The sequence below is a fragment of the Mytilus galloprovincialis genome, chromosome 7 (assembly GCF_965363235.1).
Source record: "Mytilus galloprovincialis chromosome 7, xbMytGall1.hap1.1, whole genome shotgun sequence".
In the NCBI taxonomy this organism is placed as follows: Eukaryota; Metazoa; Mollusca; class Bivalvia; order Mytilida; family Mytilidae; genus Mytilus; species Mytilus galloprovincialis.
In genome coordinates this window covers 19,911,785-19,931,518 of record NC_134844.1, presented here as the reverse complement: position 1 = coordinate 19,931,518, position 19,734 = coordinate 19,911,785, and the positions used below count along the sequence as shown (strand labels likewise).

The following is a 19,734-nucleotide window of genomic DNA, read 5'->3' as shown; positions in this document are numbered from 1 at the left end:
TAAGATCAGCGCCACAAGAACAGTAATCGATTACAATGGTATCATGCAACGTTGGAATTCGGAAACTTCTATATATATCATATATACTAGGAAATCAATTTCTAGAGTCAAAACAATATTTGTGCATTGTTGGAAAATGTAAAATTTATTTAACAGGAAAAATCAAACTTTTCTCTAAGAGAATACAAATAAAATATGTATTTTCTTATAATGTAAGTTCACTGTATATTGTTGTACTCTTCAATTGAAAAAAAGTCCTAGCTGCGTTTTATGTTCCTGTCCCAAAAATTAAAATAACAAAAACACCGAACTCCAATGGAAATTTAAAACGGAAAGTCCATAATCAAATGGCAAAATTAAAAGCTCAAACGAATTGATAACAACTGTTATATTCCTGACTTTGTACAGGCATTTAATGGTACATCAAACCTGGTTATACAGCTAGCTAAACCTCTCAAAACAAAACAAGCAGACATTAGTTAACCCTAGCAGCGTTGTTAATGTTCCTGTCCCAAGTTAACCATAGCCGTGTTCTTTGTGCTCCTGTTTCAAGTTAACGATAGCAGCTTTCTTAAGTTCCTCTCCGCGTTTGACACTAGAAAGCATAAAAGATACAAAGTTCAGATTCGAGAGTACTTGCAGTTACTGGAAGTAAGTTCAGAGCAAACAATGATTAAAAAAAATCAATTATCTAAGACTATAATAGCAACCAGTACACATCTAACTTCCAATGGATTAAGTGTAAAGACTTCTTTAAGACAGAGAAAAACATCTCTGCTATGCAAAAGTATAGTTATCGACAGAATTTAGTAAGGGGTTATAATTAATTTGTTGTCACAAAATGATTTACTAGTAAAATATAGATTACGTTCATAGAAATCCAAAACGTCTCTACAGAGACAGCTGGCATATCGGGCGGGTTTGCATATATCAACACCGTAAGACGGTACCAAAAAGAACATCATTGTCTAGAAAAGGGAACCTTCACAATGAAAAGTGTCCCTTTTGTCGTTATGTTTTGTGTTGTGTTTCCCCGTGTAAAACTGAAGTATCATAATCTGGTAAAGGACCGTTATTGCTGTTTATATGTGACTTCTTTAATGTTACTCCACTGGATAAATTTCTGCATCGCATATTTTGTCTCAAATTTGAAGAATACTTCGAATTAAAGTAACTATGTTATTTTCTTGCATTTCAGACGTCATCCAGTATTAACAAGGTAAAGAACAAAGAAGACCATGTACAAACGTGAAAAATCACTCACATTATATATCTACACCTAATCGTTTTTAATCTTGACATAACTACTAATTAACAAACAAGCCGGTAGGTCACCGAACCTGTAGTTTAATAAATGAACAGTTATATCAAAGAAAAGTCTGTTTCTACAGTCATATACATTCCCCTACAGGAACAATCTTAAACCCCAGGGCCCAGACTGAATCGTATCTTGCAACTAAAGAGGATGATTTGCACCTGACTAATGTAATACATTTCTTCTAATTGTATGTTGACATGACTGCTTCGCTAATATTTTAATACATTGTTGTGTCCTGATTACTGAGGGATTAATAATTAATCAGAAGAAAATTGTTTCTCGCATGTATTGTAAAAATCTAAGCAATAAAGTCTATCGCGACGAGCGATCGATCCGGCTAATCTTTTGAATGTGACGAACAAGTGTATTACGGAGCATGTTTGGATAGGACAATAAGTTTGTATTTAAATATGAAATAATGTTTTATTGATGGATTTTATAGAATGGAATTATGGCTATCACATGATCTGGTTTATATTTAGTTTTACCTGTTCCGAAATTTACCTGTATTGAAATAACGTTTTAGTGTATATCAAATACCCAGGAGAAGGAATTTTATTTATAAACACTGGCTGTCATGGATGACTGCAGATTTGTGTGATTGAAAACGATCTACAATGTCGTTTTGGGGTTCAATTTGTGCAACTATAATCGCCATTATCCACCCGGAACAAACCATGGGATTTATCATGTCCATGTAAAATAAGCAGGTAAGTCAAGTTGACAAGGTTACTTGTAATGTGTTTTTAATCTCAAATTGGATGCGTTTTCGTTAATCAGAAAAAGGAGAATGATTTGAATTTAGCAATTTAGAAAAAATTGAGAACCCATGAAAGATTATAGTTCTTAACAGAAATCAATACCCGCACTGTTTACTGTTGTGTTTAACAGGTTTTGTATTTATTACCTAGCTAGTTCACGTTCGTGACACTACAGGTAATGAACATACAGGCAAAGCAAATGTACTTTAAAAAAATAAGAAGATTAAGATATACACAAAATAAAACAAATATAACATCCTGTTTAAGGCGATTTTTAGTATCGTGTATTGCTGTGTATTAGATGCACTGAATCGGATATGGTATTCATTTTTATGTGGCAGGTTAGTCTGTGTCTAATTTGACGAAATGACACCATTATTTTACACACTTAAATAACATTATAAGTTCAAATGTTGCGTCCAATATTACTCATTTACATTTTCCCCCGTGTTTATCGAATCAAGAATTTATAACTTACATAAATATACGCTCTGGATTAAATGTAAGAAACGAATATGTAAATTTTAAGAGTAATTGATTAGCTGGTAAATGTTATTTTGCGTGATATGTTATAAAAAATTAAGTTATTCGACATTTTTTCATGCAACCAAAAAAATATTTTCGCACAGATGCAACTTGTTCTTGTAAGTGAAACGTGTTAAAAATAAGGTCTAATCTGAATCCAAACGAACTATAAAACGTGTAAGTACGTGTATATATATTACATCGATTTTGACACTTAATGTGATTTTATAATTCCAATGAGAGATATTTATTAATGAATTGATAAAAATCAGTCTTTATTTTGATTGAATAAACCGTTGTTGCACTAATATATCACCTACCGGGACACGTTAGATATGGCATGTGAGAACTCGTGGACAGTTCTGTAATTAACGGTCGGATTTTATCTACTATAAATTAACCTATCATATTCATTAATTATTCAACATTGTAACAGGATCTTGTAAATTACATTAACCAATATATAGTCCAACCAATATATAGTTCACATATATTTATTCACACACTCATTGCCTGATCCAAAAAAAAGGGGGACCATTGGTTGTGCCCCTTTTTTTTCTGATTTTTATTAATTAGAAAGTAATTGTTTGAATATTTCATGGTGTTCTTGGATTTTAACCTCATTTTTAAATGGCTGGATCCGCGCCCATAGCTTCAATTCTTCAAACTTTAAAACCCACACGTGGACAAAACAGTAAATGTGTTTAATGCCGTCACGAAACCTCACAACTTTAATATGAGGAAATAACAGCAATATAAATATATCAGCAAAAGATATGTGTGCAATGTAAACACGCTTCGATTTTCTAAAGTTGAAACCACATCAAGCATTTAATTCAAGACATACAACACAATATATCTCAGTTCTGGTACACATTTCAAGAACCAAATACATTATTGTATTATAATCTGTGTACAAAGTTCATAGATATATATAAATCACCGTTTTCTAACAAAAGGTCAAAATAATCCAAAGAATATGTGAACATGTGTATAAACAGTTTAAAGTAGAATAAATGTAGTACTATTTAGAGTAGGCCGATAAATCTATTCCGATGTATTTTATGACGACCAGTTTCCAATCTGACTGGCACCATCCGACATAAAATTAGACCTAGGCTTAGAATAAAATTTTGTTTGTTTCCCCAATCCCAACCGACCCTGCAAAAACATTGATACTCATAAAATTTTCTTGACAAATCTAAGACTTATATTATTTCATTCATTTCTGATTTTCAGGCTTGCTGGATTGATCGATAATGTCAAGCTTTGTGGAAAAAACAAAATCATTTCCCTACCTACCTACCCAAACCTTGCTTGGCAGGGTCGGGATTGGGGAAACAATCAATATATTAATCTAAGCCCTATACGTTTCTATCGATTACTTTTAAAGAATTGAATGCTTCTTTTTGAAACTTTATGGGGGTGTAAAAGCGTTGACCGGAGTACATTTTGTATGAAGCGGGGAAGCGCTTCAGAATAAAAATGTGCGCATGGCTCAAAATAGAACACAGGGGTAAAATGTTTATTTTGGCTTATATCTTTGAAACCAAAGCATTTTATAGAGCAAATCTGATATGGAGTAAAATTGTTGATCAGGTCAAGATCTATCTACCCTGAAATTTTCAGACGAATCGGACAACCTGTTGTTGGATTGCTGCCCCTGAATTGGAAATTTTGCAGCTTTTGGTTATTATCTTAAATACTATTATAGGTAGAGATAAACTGTTAGCAACAATAATGTTCAGCAAAGTAAGACCTACTAATAAGTCAAACATGACCAAAATTGTCAGTCAATCCCTTAAGGAGTTATTGCCCTTTATAGTAAATTTTTAACAACTTTTCGTCATTTTTTGTAACTTGTACAAAAATCTTCTTCTCTGAAACTACTGAGCCAAATTTAACTTAACTTGGCCACAATTATTATTGTGGTATATAGTTTTAAAAATGTGTCCGATGACCCCGCCTACCAAACAAAATGGCCGACATGGCTAAAATTAGAACATAGTGGTAAAACGCAGTTTTTGCTATATATCTTTAAAACTAAGACATTTAGAGCAAATCTTTCAAGATTGTCCATCAGAATAAGAAATATCCCCTCACAAATTTTCAGATGAATCCTACAACACGTTGTTGTGTTGCTTCCATAAAATTGGTAATTTTAAGGAAATTTTGCAGTTTTTGGTTATTATCGTGAATACCATTGTAGATAGAGGTAAACTGTAAACAGCAATAATGTTCAGCAAAGTAAGATCTTCAAATAAGTCAAACATGACCAAAATTGTCAGGGGACCCCTAGGGTAAGGAGTTATTGCCCTTTATAGTCAATATTGAACAAGTTTTTGTCATTTTTGTAACTTGTACAAAAATCTTCTTTTCTAAAACTATGGACAAAATTTAACCAAACTTGGCCACAATCATTACTAGGGTATCTATTTAAAAACAAAAGTGTCTAATGACCCCGCCTACCAACCAAGATGGCCGACATCAGTAAATACAGTTACAGGTGAGCGACACAGGCTCTTGAGAGCCTCTAGTTATCTTACACCACATATACTTGATTTTGAACGATAAGGGTAGTATCTTTTGTAAGCTTGCTTGCTAGCTGAACAACGAAATCAGTGTTAGCTTGATAAGTAACTAGCTTATTTTGGACTAAGCCAACAGTTTAGCAGAGAAACAATCAACATTACTGTGGAAAAGTATTAAACATTGTGAAACCAGTTTTATACGTCAGTATAAAATATGTTTTCAATCTAAATTTAAAAGCTAGTATCAATTATACATACTGTAGGTGTTGTTGATTTGTCAATATAATTTTAGTCAATAACCTCTGCTCGTTTATTAATAGATTTTTTTGCATGTGCAATTATACTCTGTAAAGTATTTAATGATTTAGGGAAGGTAGTCCCCTAACAAATAATGATTTCATGGTTCAGCTAGCAAGCATGCTAACATAAAATACCACTTGTTCTACCACACGCGCAAGTCCATGTGCAGAAAGTAATACTCTCAAGTAAAACTCTCAAACATCTCCGTAGTTTAAATTTAAACTGTGGGATTCTAGTTCTAAACAGTTAATCTAACAATTTATTATTGTATGCAACATATACCTGTTTGTGGATGAACGAAAAAGACCCCATATTCTGATCAAAGTCTATTGTCTCAACCAAAACAATGGTTAGACCTTATTCCGATCATAGTCTATTGTCCCAAACATGACGTTGTTTAGACCTTATTCTGATCATAGTCCATTGTTACAATCATCACTTCGGTTAGATTTTATATTCCATTATCCTGAGTTTTATAAAGAGTAAGTGAGGGATAAATTCCAATAAAAAGCCAGCTCTACTTTTTTTAATAAATCATTTTTTAAAGTTTATTATAATGGCAGACTTTTTTTCTGTAAGAAGTACACTGCATTGATTTGCACATTGACCTGAAATTATATGTAGAGAATAGACTATTTTCATTACACATAGCTGTACAAGACGAAAATATACGAACATGTATTTAAAAAAATATGAATTTAAAAATTATTCTACACCAAACCAAAGATTTTATGAAAAGTAAAGCTATCTATCGCCATGTAGATACATAGTATTCAAATATTATTTATCTTGAGTAATAAAATTTACAATGTTTCATTATATCTTGGATTCTGATAATAATGAAAAAAGAGTCATATACATTCGTCAAAATGAATCCTACGTTTTAGACTGAACGCCAAAGGAAAAGTCGTGTACGCTGGACAAGGAAACAAAATTACCTTTACAACAGTTCAGCATGGGGCCACATTAAAAAAAACATTGTACGAATTTTGTATAATACAACTCTACGTCGAGGGTCGGATTTAACCTCCCCAAGTAAATATTCATGTCTACCAGTTTGATATGATTTAATTTGTAATATTTAATGCATTGAACATTTCAAGTCTTATGTTCAAAATTCTGGACACTGTACAGCAAGCAACTGGGAAGGCACACCAAACTTTAAACATCATCAGATATGTGGAATATAAGTACCATACTCTAAATAATAATGTTAAAGATTTGTCAAAAATGTCATTGAATATTTTCTTTTAAAGCATATGGGAAGGTGAAACTTCATGAACTGGCGAAATAAAAAAAAAAAAAAAAAACGGAATTTGGGATTAATTTGGTTGAAAATGTTGAGTAACTTCTTTAATGAACGCTTCTCTTTACCTTCTATTAATAGTTCGATTTGTAAAAAAAAACCACAATTAAACACTTGATAAATATTGATGAAGTTATCCACAAATTACATACGTTCATGTGCTGTTAATTGATAAATTATCTGTCCCATCTGGTACAACATTTTATAAGATCCAATACATAATATAAAGGTTAGTAGGGAGAATGAGAAATAAAATATAGGAGGGTCCATGATGATGAAAGTAGCACTCTGACCTAGCATAAAAAGACGATTGAATATTTTTGTGACGATTTTTATAATAAAAAAGAGAGGATACGTCCTCACCGGAACTCGCCCCTCTTCTTAATTTGTACTACTGGTGTCCTACAAAAACATATAAGATGTAAGTTATGCATGTAATTCAAGTCAGTACTTAATGATGATCCTTAATGTGAAAACAGATTTTTTTAAAAACTTTAACCGCTGTTCTTATAAATACTTTGATGATCCTTCATAGCAAACATCAGAAATTATGAAAATAATAACCATGCATTGCATCTGAAACAAATACAAGAAATATGTTTTTTTTTATTATTTTATCAGATATTTTTATTCATATTTATAAACGCCCACTTCTGTTTGTGATGATTTTGCCTTCTGTAGCTGTATCGTCCAAAACATCAACACATGTAAGTTTTTGAATGAAATTGACAACCAATGCCCACGTTATTTCGACACGAGCAAGCACGATATCTTGAATACTTAAAAAAAACGTTCAGAAGGCAATGAAAAAGATGGGCTAAATCCATTGTCACATTCCAAGATGAGCCTCACGCATTTAGTCACCGACCGCATCGGCCCTCGGGGTCATAGCTACTTTCTCTCTCAATTTGCTGTCTTTTTTATGTAAAATTTAAACGAAACGGTAGCGAGATTTATTGAACAGTTTTTATAATTGACTATAAAATAGAGTTTTACTCTATAAAAACACAATGTGAAATATTCGATTACCAGAAATGTGGAATAATTTTCGTATTTGGTTTTAAGATGTACCAAAATAAACGTCAAAACATAAAATCGGACTCGAACATGGTTGTCAACGTTTTCCGTTTAAAAAGTTTTAAAATAGTTAGTAATAATAATAATCATGAAAATAAATCTTCAAAACATAAAAAGTAAAGAGTGTAAATGATCTCACCAAACAATAGTTAACGAGTATACGGGGAAATTTGACAATAGATTTTGATATGACATCGGCTGAATCAAGTTTTAGACTCTTCTAAGGAATAATCAGATACTGATTTAGAGTATTCGTCAAATTAGCTAAAAGATTTGCATGTCAAAATACGTACAGAATACTTAAGTCCCGTAAAAAATAAAACGACCCCCCCCCCCCAAAAAAAAACCCCAAAAAAAACGAAAAACAAACTGCCATCTTGAATATTGACAAAACTCAAATATCCGCTCAAAAAAACTTTCAAGGCACTTCTCCTTAACTTCTTCTCTCCCTCCAGGTTTCAAAAAGCCATTTCCTTGCTCTTCAAAACTGCAATGTGAAGCACTGGATAACATTTTAATCATATCGAATAATTGTTGAGAATGTTTTAAGTATTCAGTTTAAACAGTTAAATATTAAAATTGTAGTAGGTTTGAACTAGTTTTTTGTCGAGCCTGCAACTTTTGTTGCAGAAAGCTCGACATAGGGATAGTGATCTGGCGGCGGCGGCGGCTACGGCGGCGGCGGCGGCTACGGCGGCGGCTACGGCGGCGGCGTTAGCTAACTTCTTAAAAGCTTTATATTTTAGAAGGTGGAAGACCTGGGTGCTTCATACTTTGTATATAGATGCCTCATGTTACGAAGTTTCCGTCAGTCACATGTCCAATGTCCTTGACCTCACTTTCATGGTTCAGTGACCACTTGAAAAAAAAGTTCAAATTTTTTGTAATGTTGAATTCTCTCTTATTATAAGTAATAGGATAACTATATTTGATATGTGCGTACCTTGCAAGGTCCTGATGTCTGTCAGACAGTTTTCACTTGACCTCGACCTCATTTCATGGATCAGTGAACAAGGTTAAGTTTTGGTGGTCAAGTCCATATCTCAGATACTATAAGCCATAGGGCTAGTATATTCGGTGTATTGAAGGACTGTAAGGTGTACATGTCCAACTGGCAGGTGTCATCTGACCTTGACCTCATTTTCATGGTTCAGTGGTTATAGTTAAATTTTTGTGTTTTGGTCTGTTGTTCTCATACTATATACAATAGGTCTACTATATTTGTTGTATGGAATGATTGTAAGGTGTACATGTCTAGCGGGCAGATGTCATGTGACCTTGACCTCATTTTCATGGTTCAGTGGTCAAAGTTAAGTTTTTGAGTTTTGGTCTTTTTATCTAATACTATATGCCATAGGTCAACTATATTTGGTGTATGGAAATATTTAATGATCTTTATGTCAGTCGCGCAGATTTTATTTGACCATGACCTCATTTTCACGGTTCATTGCAGTGTTAAGTTTTTGTGTTTTGGTATATTTTTCTTAAACTATAAGTAATAGGTCAACTATATATGTTGTATAGAAGCATTGTTAGCTGTACATGTCTGCCTGGCTTGGTTCATCTGACCTTGACCTCATTTTTCAAGGTTCATTGGTCTTTGTTTAGTTATCTTGGTTAATGTTAAGTTTATGGTACAGTTGTTATAAAGCTTAGCTTTTTACTTGGGACTATCAACATAATATCAATGATTAGTATAGAAGGCGAGACATTTCAGCGTGTGCACTCTTGTTTATTTTGACCATGTGTGTGAAATAAAATGAGTTATTGGGCATACATTATTTAAATACATGCACAAATGTTTACAAATGTAATGATCTTTATACGTGTCGCTTAAGGCAACTATGGGCCCATGATTTTTAATCGTGACCTTCTTCTGCTTGACCAATTTAACCAGTAACTGTAACTTATTATTAGATAAAACATCCGTTTCCTAGAGCTGTGTACATCACTTAATTCAAGGTTGTACCACGACCGTTCACAGATAAAATCTCACAATTTATTCTAATAACTTTAAAACACAACGTTGAACTTTAGAACGTCCTTGTGTTTATTGGAAACATCAGGATTAGTACTGGAAAGCTGCATGTTGATATCGATTAACTGAGTCATTATAAAATTTAATTCGAATATATGCACTTTAACTTTTTTCTGTGAAAGAACGGATACTCAAAAATGCCGATATGAATGATTGACGGAATCCAGGGTATACTTTGGGAGACAGGAGACTGACCCTTGTGAAAGGAAACACCCTTCAAATATATATAAGATGTGGTATGAGTGCCAATGAGACAACTCTTCTGCCAAGTCACAATTTGTAAAAGTAAACCATTGTAGGTCAAAGTACGGTCAACAATACGGAGCATTGGCTCACACCGAACATCAAGCTATAAAGGGCCCCAAAAATGACTAGTCTAAAACCATTCACGGCCTAGTCTATATAACAAAACGAGAAACGAGAATCTCTTATGAACCACATCAACAAACGGCAACCACTGAACATCAGGTTCCTGACTTAGGACAGCTGCAAAAAAAAAAAAAAATGCAGCGGGTTTTAACTTTAAACGTTTAATAGGTACCAACCTTCACCCTCACCTGACACAATAGTGTAACATCACAAAATAGAAATACACACTGTATAATATTAATTGAAAGTGCTTAACCCAATCTAACGACATTAAAACACAAGTGAACAAACACTGAACGAATAAATTTGATCTATGATACAATGTAAAAGCAAAATCAAGAAAATAAGGGGTGAGATTTAAAACAATTTCAGAATGACAACCATAACCTCAATCATAATACCGCCAAAAATGAAATGTGTCCACAGGTAGATGATTTTGTTTAGTGGCGGATCCAGAGGGGACGATCAATGCGTTTGAATGGGGACATATGGTTGGAACCTCCCATTCGTCCTTGGTTGGGAACCTCTATTTTTGAAAATGTCTCGTTCTTCCCCTGATCTTATAAGATATAGAGACTGAGTATAAACGAAGAACGGAAATATCGACAGGCAGTAGGATAGTTAGGAGTTTACCTCTATATAGAAAAATTGACATGGACGTGTAGTTAACCCGTTTGAAAAGAATACAAATTTAGTTATTTTTTTATTTACTGATGACAAAATCTATATTTGTGCGAATGTAAACTATATTCAAAGATCTAATTACAACATTTGTAATATAACCTTTACTAATAAGTTTGTTTAAAGATTTCGATGAGTTTACACGGATCACATATTGATTTCCGCGCTTTTAGTATGTATTACTGTAAAATTAACTAACCAAATCTTTGCATCTATGAAAGAATTGAGTAAACGTTATAAGTAATGGTAACGAAAAAAGTAAAATCATAAAAATACTGAACTCCGAGGAAATTTCCAAACGGAAAGTCCCTAATCAAATGACAAAATAAAAGATAAAACACTTCAAACAAATGGACAACAACCGTCATATTCCTGACTTGGTACAGGCATTTTCTCATGTAGAAAATGGTGGATAGAACTTGGTTTATTGCGATAAACATTTCGATCACTTGTATTCATTTAGTTATTACAAAACAACAGGTATAACATCATTAGTTTTTCACAGTATTTTTATGTATGATGTGTATTATATTGATATTAGCCGATTGCATTGAGTGTGTAGGTACAGGTGATATCTTTATTTAGCCTTCTTGCTATAGCTGAACACGGTTCAAAATCATTATTAGGTTCGGTAAACTACCCTTCTTTTGAGATCAGACTAGTCCGAGAGATAACCAATCTATCTGACCACTTCGAAAGGAGGGTAGTATACCTTACCTAACCTAATAATGACTTCACGGTTCAGCTAGCAAGCAAGCTAACCAAAGATATCACCTTGACCTACACAAGCAATGTAATTGGCTATAATGTTGAACGATGTTTATTTTATTACACTGCGAAGTAATCTATACCTTTTTTGGAAAAGTTAAACATGTTCAACAATTAACATTTATGTTCCCATATCTTGCTATAAAGCTTCAACAATATGTCAGAAACTGCTTTTAGGTATCGGATTTTTTCGAAAAAAAATCAAGGAAAAAAAAAGTATAATGAATATTACCACTAAACTTCGTATGCTCATCAACTGGCTCATATCAACGAAGTCCGGTTCAAAGATTTCACAATCAAATAAGTATTGATCACCAAATAGAGGAGAGATACTATGTCGATGTTTTCTTTCTGATAATGGATGATGGACACAGAAAGTTGCCCATAATTGTACTGTAGTTTGAAAACTTACTGGAATTTAACCTGATCTGAATGAAAACTTTGTTGGGAAAAGAACATTTTCCTGCCTTAACAAAATGCACATAAATTATGTCCTTCAAGCATAAATTAACTTGTTTTATCATAGACAGCAATTTTGATATGATCGATCGATAAAAAGGTAACATACTGCTTAATGTTAAAAGATATTTCATTTATGTTTTCAGATTATATGAAATTATGATAGAAGTTTAGCACCTATGGAAAATGAGATTTCATTTAAGGAAACTAGTGACTTACGTTGTTGCAGCTTTGGTTCTGTTTGTGGTTATTAATTTTTATGGTAATAATACATGGATGTTTGAAAGTAACGAAGCGCCATGGGGACCAAGTATGACCAAGCACATCCCAATTAAGCCAAAATATTCCGGGAAAATAGTGCACGAACATGTGATTCTTGGCAACAAAAACCATTCCAAAAGTAAATTTGCTAATGCATCTAAATTAGAGCCTGAATTTGGATTAAAAAGAGAGGAAGCATTTGTCCTTGAAGACAAAGAAAAAAATCCTTTCGGAAAGAAAGTCTCGTATGATGGTGTTGAAGGTCGCGTGTGGTTCAGTAACGATTACTATGACGATGATCGAATTGTGGCTCAAATGCGATATAAACCTCCGCACATTATCGAAGCAGAGAAGAAAAAAGTACAAGTGCCTTTAAAGACTATATTATTATATCATGGTTTTGGTGGTTGGGCTTTAAAAAAAGGCCAGAAAACATTTGAAGATCAACAGTGTCCCGTCCAACAATGTACAGTGACAGATGACCGTCGGTCAGCAGAAACGGCCGATGCTGTCATGTTTCATCATTCTCCGAGCAAACCATGGACTAAACGACCAAATAATCAGATATGGATATTATTTTTGTTAGAATCACCTTATCATACACCAGGTCTTTCAGGTTTTAATAACGTATTTAATTGGACAGCAAGTTATAGACATGATTCTATAATAGTTGCACCTTATGAAAAAATGGTTCCACACGACCCAAATGTGATAACGAAAAAGCAAGATAAAAACTATGCAGTTGGAAAAACAAAAAAAGTGGCATGGTTTGTTTCAAACTGCGGAGCTCGTAATGGACGCAGACAGTATGCAGATGAGCTAGGGAAATATATACAAGTCGATATTTATGGAGCATGTGGTCCCTACAAATGTCCGCGCCATAACTCAGAACATTGTTTCAATATGTTAGACAAAGATTATAAATTTTATTTGTCATTTGAAAACTCAAACTGCCGTGATTACATCACTGAAAAGTTTTTTGTCAACGGTTTATCGTAAGTATATTATCTTAGACAATTGCTAGTCACACAAATAGTATTGTACACCCCAAAATAGAAATAGGATTCACATAATGAGTATTCATGATACATCTTAAAAATTGATAGCTTTGCAAGCATTGTTATTGTTTTTTTTCCAAAGAAGCATGATTTTTTAAATAAAGTCACACCAAATGTGGCATTGGGTATCGCTATACCAGACAAATACATATATTTTAATGTAACGAGATCTGTTCCTGTTTGGTTTAATTCCAAACACAATTGTATTGCTTATATATACATTTATAAAAACTTATTGTGTTACAACCTGTAGATGTTATTTTTATGACCGTATTTGTTCACTAGTTATAATACTTAACTATACAATAAAATATGAAATATGTTTGGGAATGTGTCAAAGAGAACAACCTTACCAAAGAGTAAAAAGAATATTTATTTTGTATGAGATATATTCCATATTGCATTTTATTTTTTTTTAGACATGACGTTGTCCCAATAGTGATGGGGGCACATCCAAATGATTACAAGCGAGCAGCGCCACCACATTCATACATTCACATTGAAGATTTTGATTCACCTAAAGATCTGGCTGAATACCTACATAAACTGGACAAAAATGATGATTTATATAATGAATATTTTCAATGGAAAGGTACAGCAGGTACAGTGAACACTTTCTATTGGTGTAGGATATGTTCTATGTTACATGCAGCTCCTAGTCATAAACCAATGTCATACAGAGATATAAACCGATGGTGGCGAGGTGATGGGGTCTGTATAGGTCAAAGCAAATGGAAAGATCAACCAGAAAGAAAAGAAATAATAGATAATTATTTTGGAGATGTTTAAATTGTTCTTTTCTTTTCTATACAGAGGATAATCTTAAAACATACATTTATTGAGGGTTACTGCAGAGATATAGTACCCTATATGTGACTCTGGTTACATTAATACATGTAACTTTGTAAAATTATTTACAGTAAGGTGAGAAGATCTGGAAATCCAAGTTAGTGACTTTTAACCAAAGTTCTTAGTATGATTGGTATTAAAGAGGGGCTTTTACATTATGCTAGATATGGTAACATTGAACAAATATTTGTTTCTTTGCAACATGTTTTAAACAGGTAAATTTATTATTATTAAAAGAGGGGTTCAATCTAGTATGTAGATCAATGATAAATTTTTTTTTTCAAAAATATTTTTTTTTATATACATACATTTTTTGTTGATTTAAGCTACACAAGACACCTCTTTGTCTCAACTTGAAGAATACATTTATATATAACTTCTTCATAATTTTGACTTTGTTACTGCTGGTTTTAAGTTAAAAACAAAATAATGTATGCAAACAAATTTGTACATAACATTTTGTGCCACATGCAAAACCACATTAGTACATGTAATTTACTAGGTACTCATTTAATTCGTTTGTACATGTTTCTGAACAAGAGAACAAGTTTGGAATGATTGTTTATAACAATACTCATTTTATATTGCAATGAGAAATCCCAGTTTCAAAAGTTCAATTTATTTTCATTATAATTTTTTATTATTTTTTTGCTTGTTTATTTATTTGTTTGTTTGTTATGACTTTCTGATAAGAAGAAATATGTTATTTTGTTTCTATATTTTAAGTGATTTAAGAATATTTACAAGAACTTGTTAATTTATTATGCTTTTTCTATGTTATTATTTTCAATTTCAAGCAACTCAACTGAGATTTATTTTTGAAGTCGAGTAGAGTTGAGTGAAAATGTGATGACATCATAACCCAATGTCATTGGTGTTGTAAAATTCTTTAAAAGTATTGAAATACAGATTATTTGGACATTTTTCAACGGTGACAAAGTATCTGAACTACATCTCAAATATTTAAAGAGTATACATTTTGATAAGCTTGCAGCCAAAATTTACCAAAAGCTCTTTTTTTCAGATCTATAGATAACATTACTTTAAGGATATTCATTTAAATGATTTATTAATGGCCACTGAATGTCAAATTTAGACTTTGCTGAGTTCTTTGAACCATGTTTTTTTAGGTGGGGAATTGTTTCACAATGATACATCTTTTAATCCTTTTCCTGTCTATAAAATATAATTCAATTTTAACAGAAATAATTCTCTACAAACGATAATAAATAATAATCCTAATAAGGTCCAACAGTTGAAATGAAAGCTCATTGTCTTGCATTTGAAATCAGCCATCTAATCTGAATGCAAAAGAAATTAAATAAAAACTGATGATTTTTTTTAAGAGATCTGAATAAGACCAGTGATCTGAATTTTGAACCTAGAATTCAATATTGTTGTTGATTTTTCTGATTTTAGAGAATATACTCAGTACTAAATGGGATTAATAGTAATTTTTCTGACATAGAAGTCATATCTTTTTGTTGAACAATTTGTTTTTCTGTAAATTGTCCTACAAACTGTATATGTCTTTGTAATTTGGTTATTAATGGATAGTAGAGATGTTTCATTGCCAATCATAATATCATATCTCCTTATATTTAATTTAACAGTAAATGTTAAGTTTATTTTTTCAGGTTTTTGTTGTATGCTTGCTTTGTGTTTTTCTTCTTTCTTTATTTAGAAATAATGATAGATGGCTTTGATTCATATGTGATTGTATGTTGTTTGTGTTGAATTCATACCTTCAAATATTTAGTTTTCAAAAGGTTCACATAAACTTTTTGAAAGTTTGGAACTTGTGTTTTGTTAAATGTGTTTGATGGTATTTTTATGCATTTACCTGTTCATATGACTGCTTTAATTTATAGTGCAATGTCCTAAGCATTACTTTTAATTGTGAATTTAGAATTTTTGTGATGTTTTATTGTTATTACCAAAATTGCACATGGATAGATTTTACCAAAAATATAAACAAACATTTATTAATAGCATTATTGGTAAACCATTTTATTCCAACAATTGCAATAATAAATACACACACCTAAATTTATAGCAGTGTTTTTTATGATCTTTGCATTGTTTTTGAATACCTTATATTACATGTTCCTGTACACATTCCATATTAATTTATTTCTACTATGAGTTTGATATTATACTTTATAAATTCCTTCTCAATGAATGATAAGAGAATATTTGAAAATCTTATATATACAACCAAAGAAAAACCAATTTGAGAATGCATTCCATTTTACACATTTATACATTATAGTTATTTACTTTGTTGTCTATATCTTTTATATTTATTCTTTGATATTTGTTTAACCACTTTTCATTTTCTATTTCTGTCATTTTTTTAACAGCATTTCAGTTGTTACATTTTTGTTTATTTTGTTTCACCTGTATTTTTTCATAACTGTACATTCCAGATTTATTGAAAGATAAGCAAACATTTTTTTAAATTATAGTAATGTAAGAATTAATATAAAAAAAAATGTAAATATTTATAACTTTATGTTTGGTTTAAATTCAGTTTTCACTTTCATATTCATAAGTTTTCATTCAAATATTTAGTTACGTTATTAGCATAAGTAATATATCTGTTGTACATTGCATCATCCAATGTGTTTACTGGCAAAACATACTGACTGTTTATTCCAAGTTGTTTTTATGGATAAAACTATAAAAAAACTACAAGACTCTGAATGTTTGAAAAAACAAAAAGGTATAACATTGGGAGTTACAAAACCAAAGAGAAATGAAAGATGAAGGGCACTTTAGCAGAGATTGTTGATTCAGATGGGACAGTTTTATCACGTTTATAGATTAAAATTAGAATAATTAAATGGCTTTATGTGTTTGTGCTGGATTTATAATGTTTTTGGATTTTAAACAGATTTCCCACTAATTTGAAATGGTTTTCCTTAAATTGAAAAGGATTTTTTTCTTTCTGGGGGACATAAATTAATAAAGAGGTACTTCACCTTATTGTTTTTGACTAGCATTGCTTTAAACTTTGGTTCTATAGTACACTGAACAACACTATAAGATATCCAAAGAAACATCTGAAAATAAAAACAATATTATTGCAGGATGATCTGAATGTCATATACAGCTGTCTGAGTATAAATTCACATACCATGTTAAAAAGACATGGAGTTTATTGCAGCACCCAATTTGTAATAAAAGCACCTTTTTCATTTACTTAAAAAGTAACATGAGAATATATTTTTCAATTGATTGTTGTTATTGTGTGAATGTTTAAAATTGTTAACGGGTTAGTTGTCACTGTGTATAGATGTAATTTGCAAAATTGAATCCTGTTAAAATCTTTAAGAGAATTTGTATTCTCTTATTATCCATAACTTGTGCCTTTTTAATGAAAATAAACATATTTTTGTTGACTTTGTGTTTCTTATTTATATGATGTATTAAGTTCAGGCGATGGAATATCAGTAAATTACAAGTTAAAAACAAGGAATGGAATACAAGTTAAATGAAGGGAACTTTGGCAAGTTATATTTACCAAGTACGTTATGTATGTGTCAGGATTAGAAGAATAGAAATTTTATTTTAAATCAGAGTTTCATGCACATTACAAACATAAGCTCTGTGGAGCTTTTTGCCGACACATCTCTGATTCCACCAATATATCTATAAAATATCAGTACAAATGTGAATCAAAAACTGTCCCCCGAATGTTTGATGAAATAACAAATAATTGTGAGTTCACAGCTTATGGGAAAATAAAGAAATCTTCAATTATTTAAAACTTTTAAAATGCTAGATTTTGAAGTTCACAAATAATCGATCATACATTACTTTCATGGCTCAGTTTTTGTGAACATTTTATTTTATAAAATAGTTTCAGGCACTTTGTAAAGTGCCTTTAAGTTGTTTAGGCATTTTAACAAATGCCTTTAAAGATTAAAATGCTTGAATCATAGAGGCACTGAAGGAAAACATATTTTCGTATCAAGCATTTTACGAAATGTCAACATTTAGAAAATGAATGTAACATATTTAAGTTCATGGAGCACATGCGTATAACACACTTTTTCGTTTTAATGATGTCAAATTACCATACGGTCACAGTCTTTGTTGTTGGTGTATTAGACAATCAGTTGCCTTACTAGCAGTGCATGAAGAATTTTATTAAATGAACGTTTTATGGCTTTTAAAACTCCATGGCATAACTGTGTTCTTATTTCGAAGTTATATGGTATATTTTTCACCTAGATGTTTCGTAAAAAACCAAGGCGGTGACCCTATTAATTTTTCTACACCAATGAAACTGAATATGATGTACCAACAGCATATCATAAGAAAATCTATGAATTTGAAATCTGAGACTTCATGTTTTCAAGGCAAATTTAAGAACGTTTTTATTTACAGCCGAATCAGAGGCGGTATGATTAAAGCCACAATTCGGTCATGAAATTACCAAACAAAAGTTTTTACTTATGTGTTTTTATTATTTATTTAATATTGGAAAGGATATTTAATGATATATTGAAAACTTTTGCGTCGATAGAGTAAAACTCTCTTGTGACGCTTACATTACTCTTATCAAGTCAAATATCAAAGACACAAACACTACACACTGTTAATTACTGTCAGAATAACCATAGGTTGATTCGTGGAAGACTCAAATGTCTATTAAAAGTCTAAAAAAAATACTAGGCTTTTTATAATTTAGAACCCTAGATTCCCATTTAATCAGACCGTGCGAGGGCTGTACAGCCATTCAATGTTGTTTAAAACTCCCCTCATCAGGTGTCCTTTTTTATGGAACAACTGTGCTTCATTTAATTGAATGATTTCTTTCTAGTGCTTTTCTATGTATTATTCATAAGAACCTTTCAAAATTTGATTCATCGGAAACGATTATACACTATGGCCCTGATGTCTGATCGTGACCTTTTTCACTTCACAAATAAACAACGTAAAACATAAAGTTAAACATCGTCCAGTATCCCCAAGCCCTTTATTACACACATCATTCAAGATATTATCAGGCCTATTACTATAAATACATTAAAGTGCAATTTTATATGTAAATTTCACCTAAAGTGTCTTACCTTAAAATGTATATGTATAAGCAACAAACAAGAGTAACCAATTATGCTCTACATTTATTCTCTCCAGTCGTCGACATTTTGAAATTTATGACTTTTGAACTTCATTGATTTGATTTTCCAACTATTATATTTACTCATCACAGGCATAGATTACCTTAGCCGCATTTGGTACAACTTTTTGGAATTTTGTGTCCTCAAAGCTCTTCTTCTTTAAACTTGTTGGGCTTTCTAACTAATTTGATCTGAACGTCACTGATGAATAAATAAAGGCAACAGTAGTATACCGCTGTTCAAAACTCATAAATCTATGGACAAAAAGCAAAATCGGAATAACAAACTAAAACTGAGGGAA

The 19,734-nt window shown here is 31.8% G+C and overlaps 1 protein-coding gene across 2 annotated transcripts; it reads left to right on the top strand.

Moving 5' to 3' along the window:
- The first annotated feature begins 1,226 nt into the window (after positions 1-1,226).
- On the top strand, positions 1,227-17,705 carry LOC143082489 (glycoprotein 3-alpha-L-fucosyltransferase A-like). 2 transcript variants are annotated; one of them, XM_076258183.1, is made up of 3 exons: positions 1,227-2,028; positions 12,280-13,389; positions 13,872-17,705. In XM_076258183.1, exons 2-3 carry the CDS (start codon positions 12,320-12,322, stop codon positions 14,239-14,241), a joined length of 1,440 nt encoding a protein of 479 aa, XP_076114298.1. In that variant the 5' UTR covers positions 1,227-2,028; positions 12,280-12,319; the 3' UTR covers positions 14,242-17,705. The 2 variants fall into 2 exon arrangements, with proteins under 2 accessions (XP_076114298.1, XP_076114299.1); XM_076258184.1 differs by lacking the exon at positions 1,227-2,028 and adding an exon at positions 2,308-2,420.
- Positions 17,706-19,734: the final 2,029 nt, after the last annotated feature.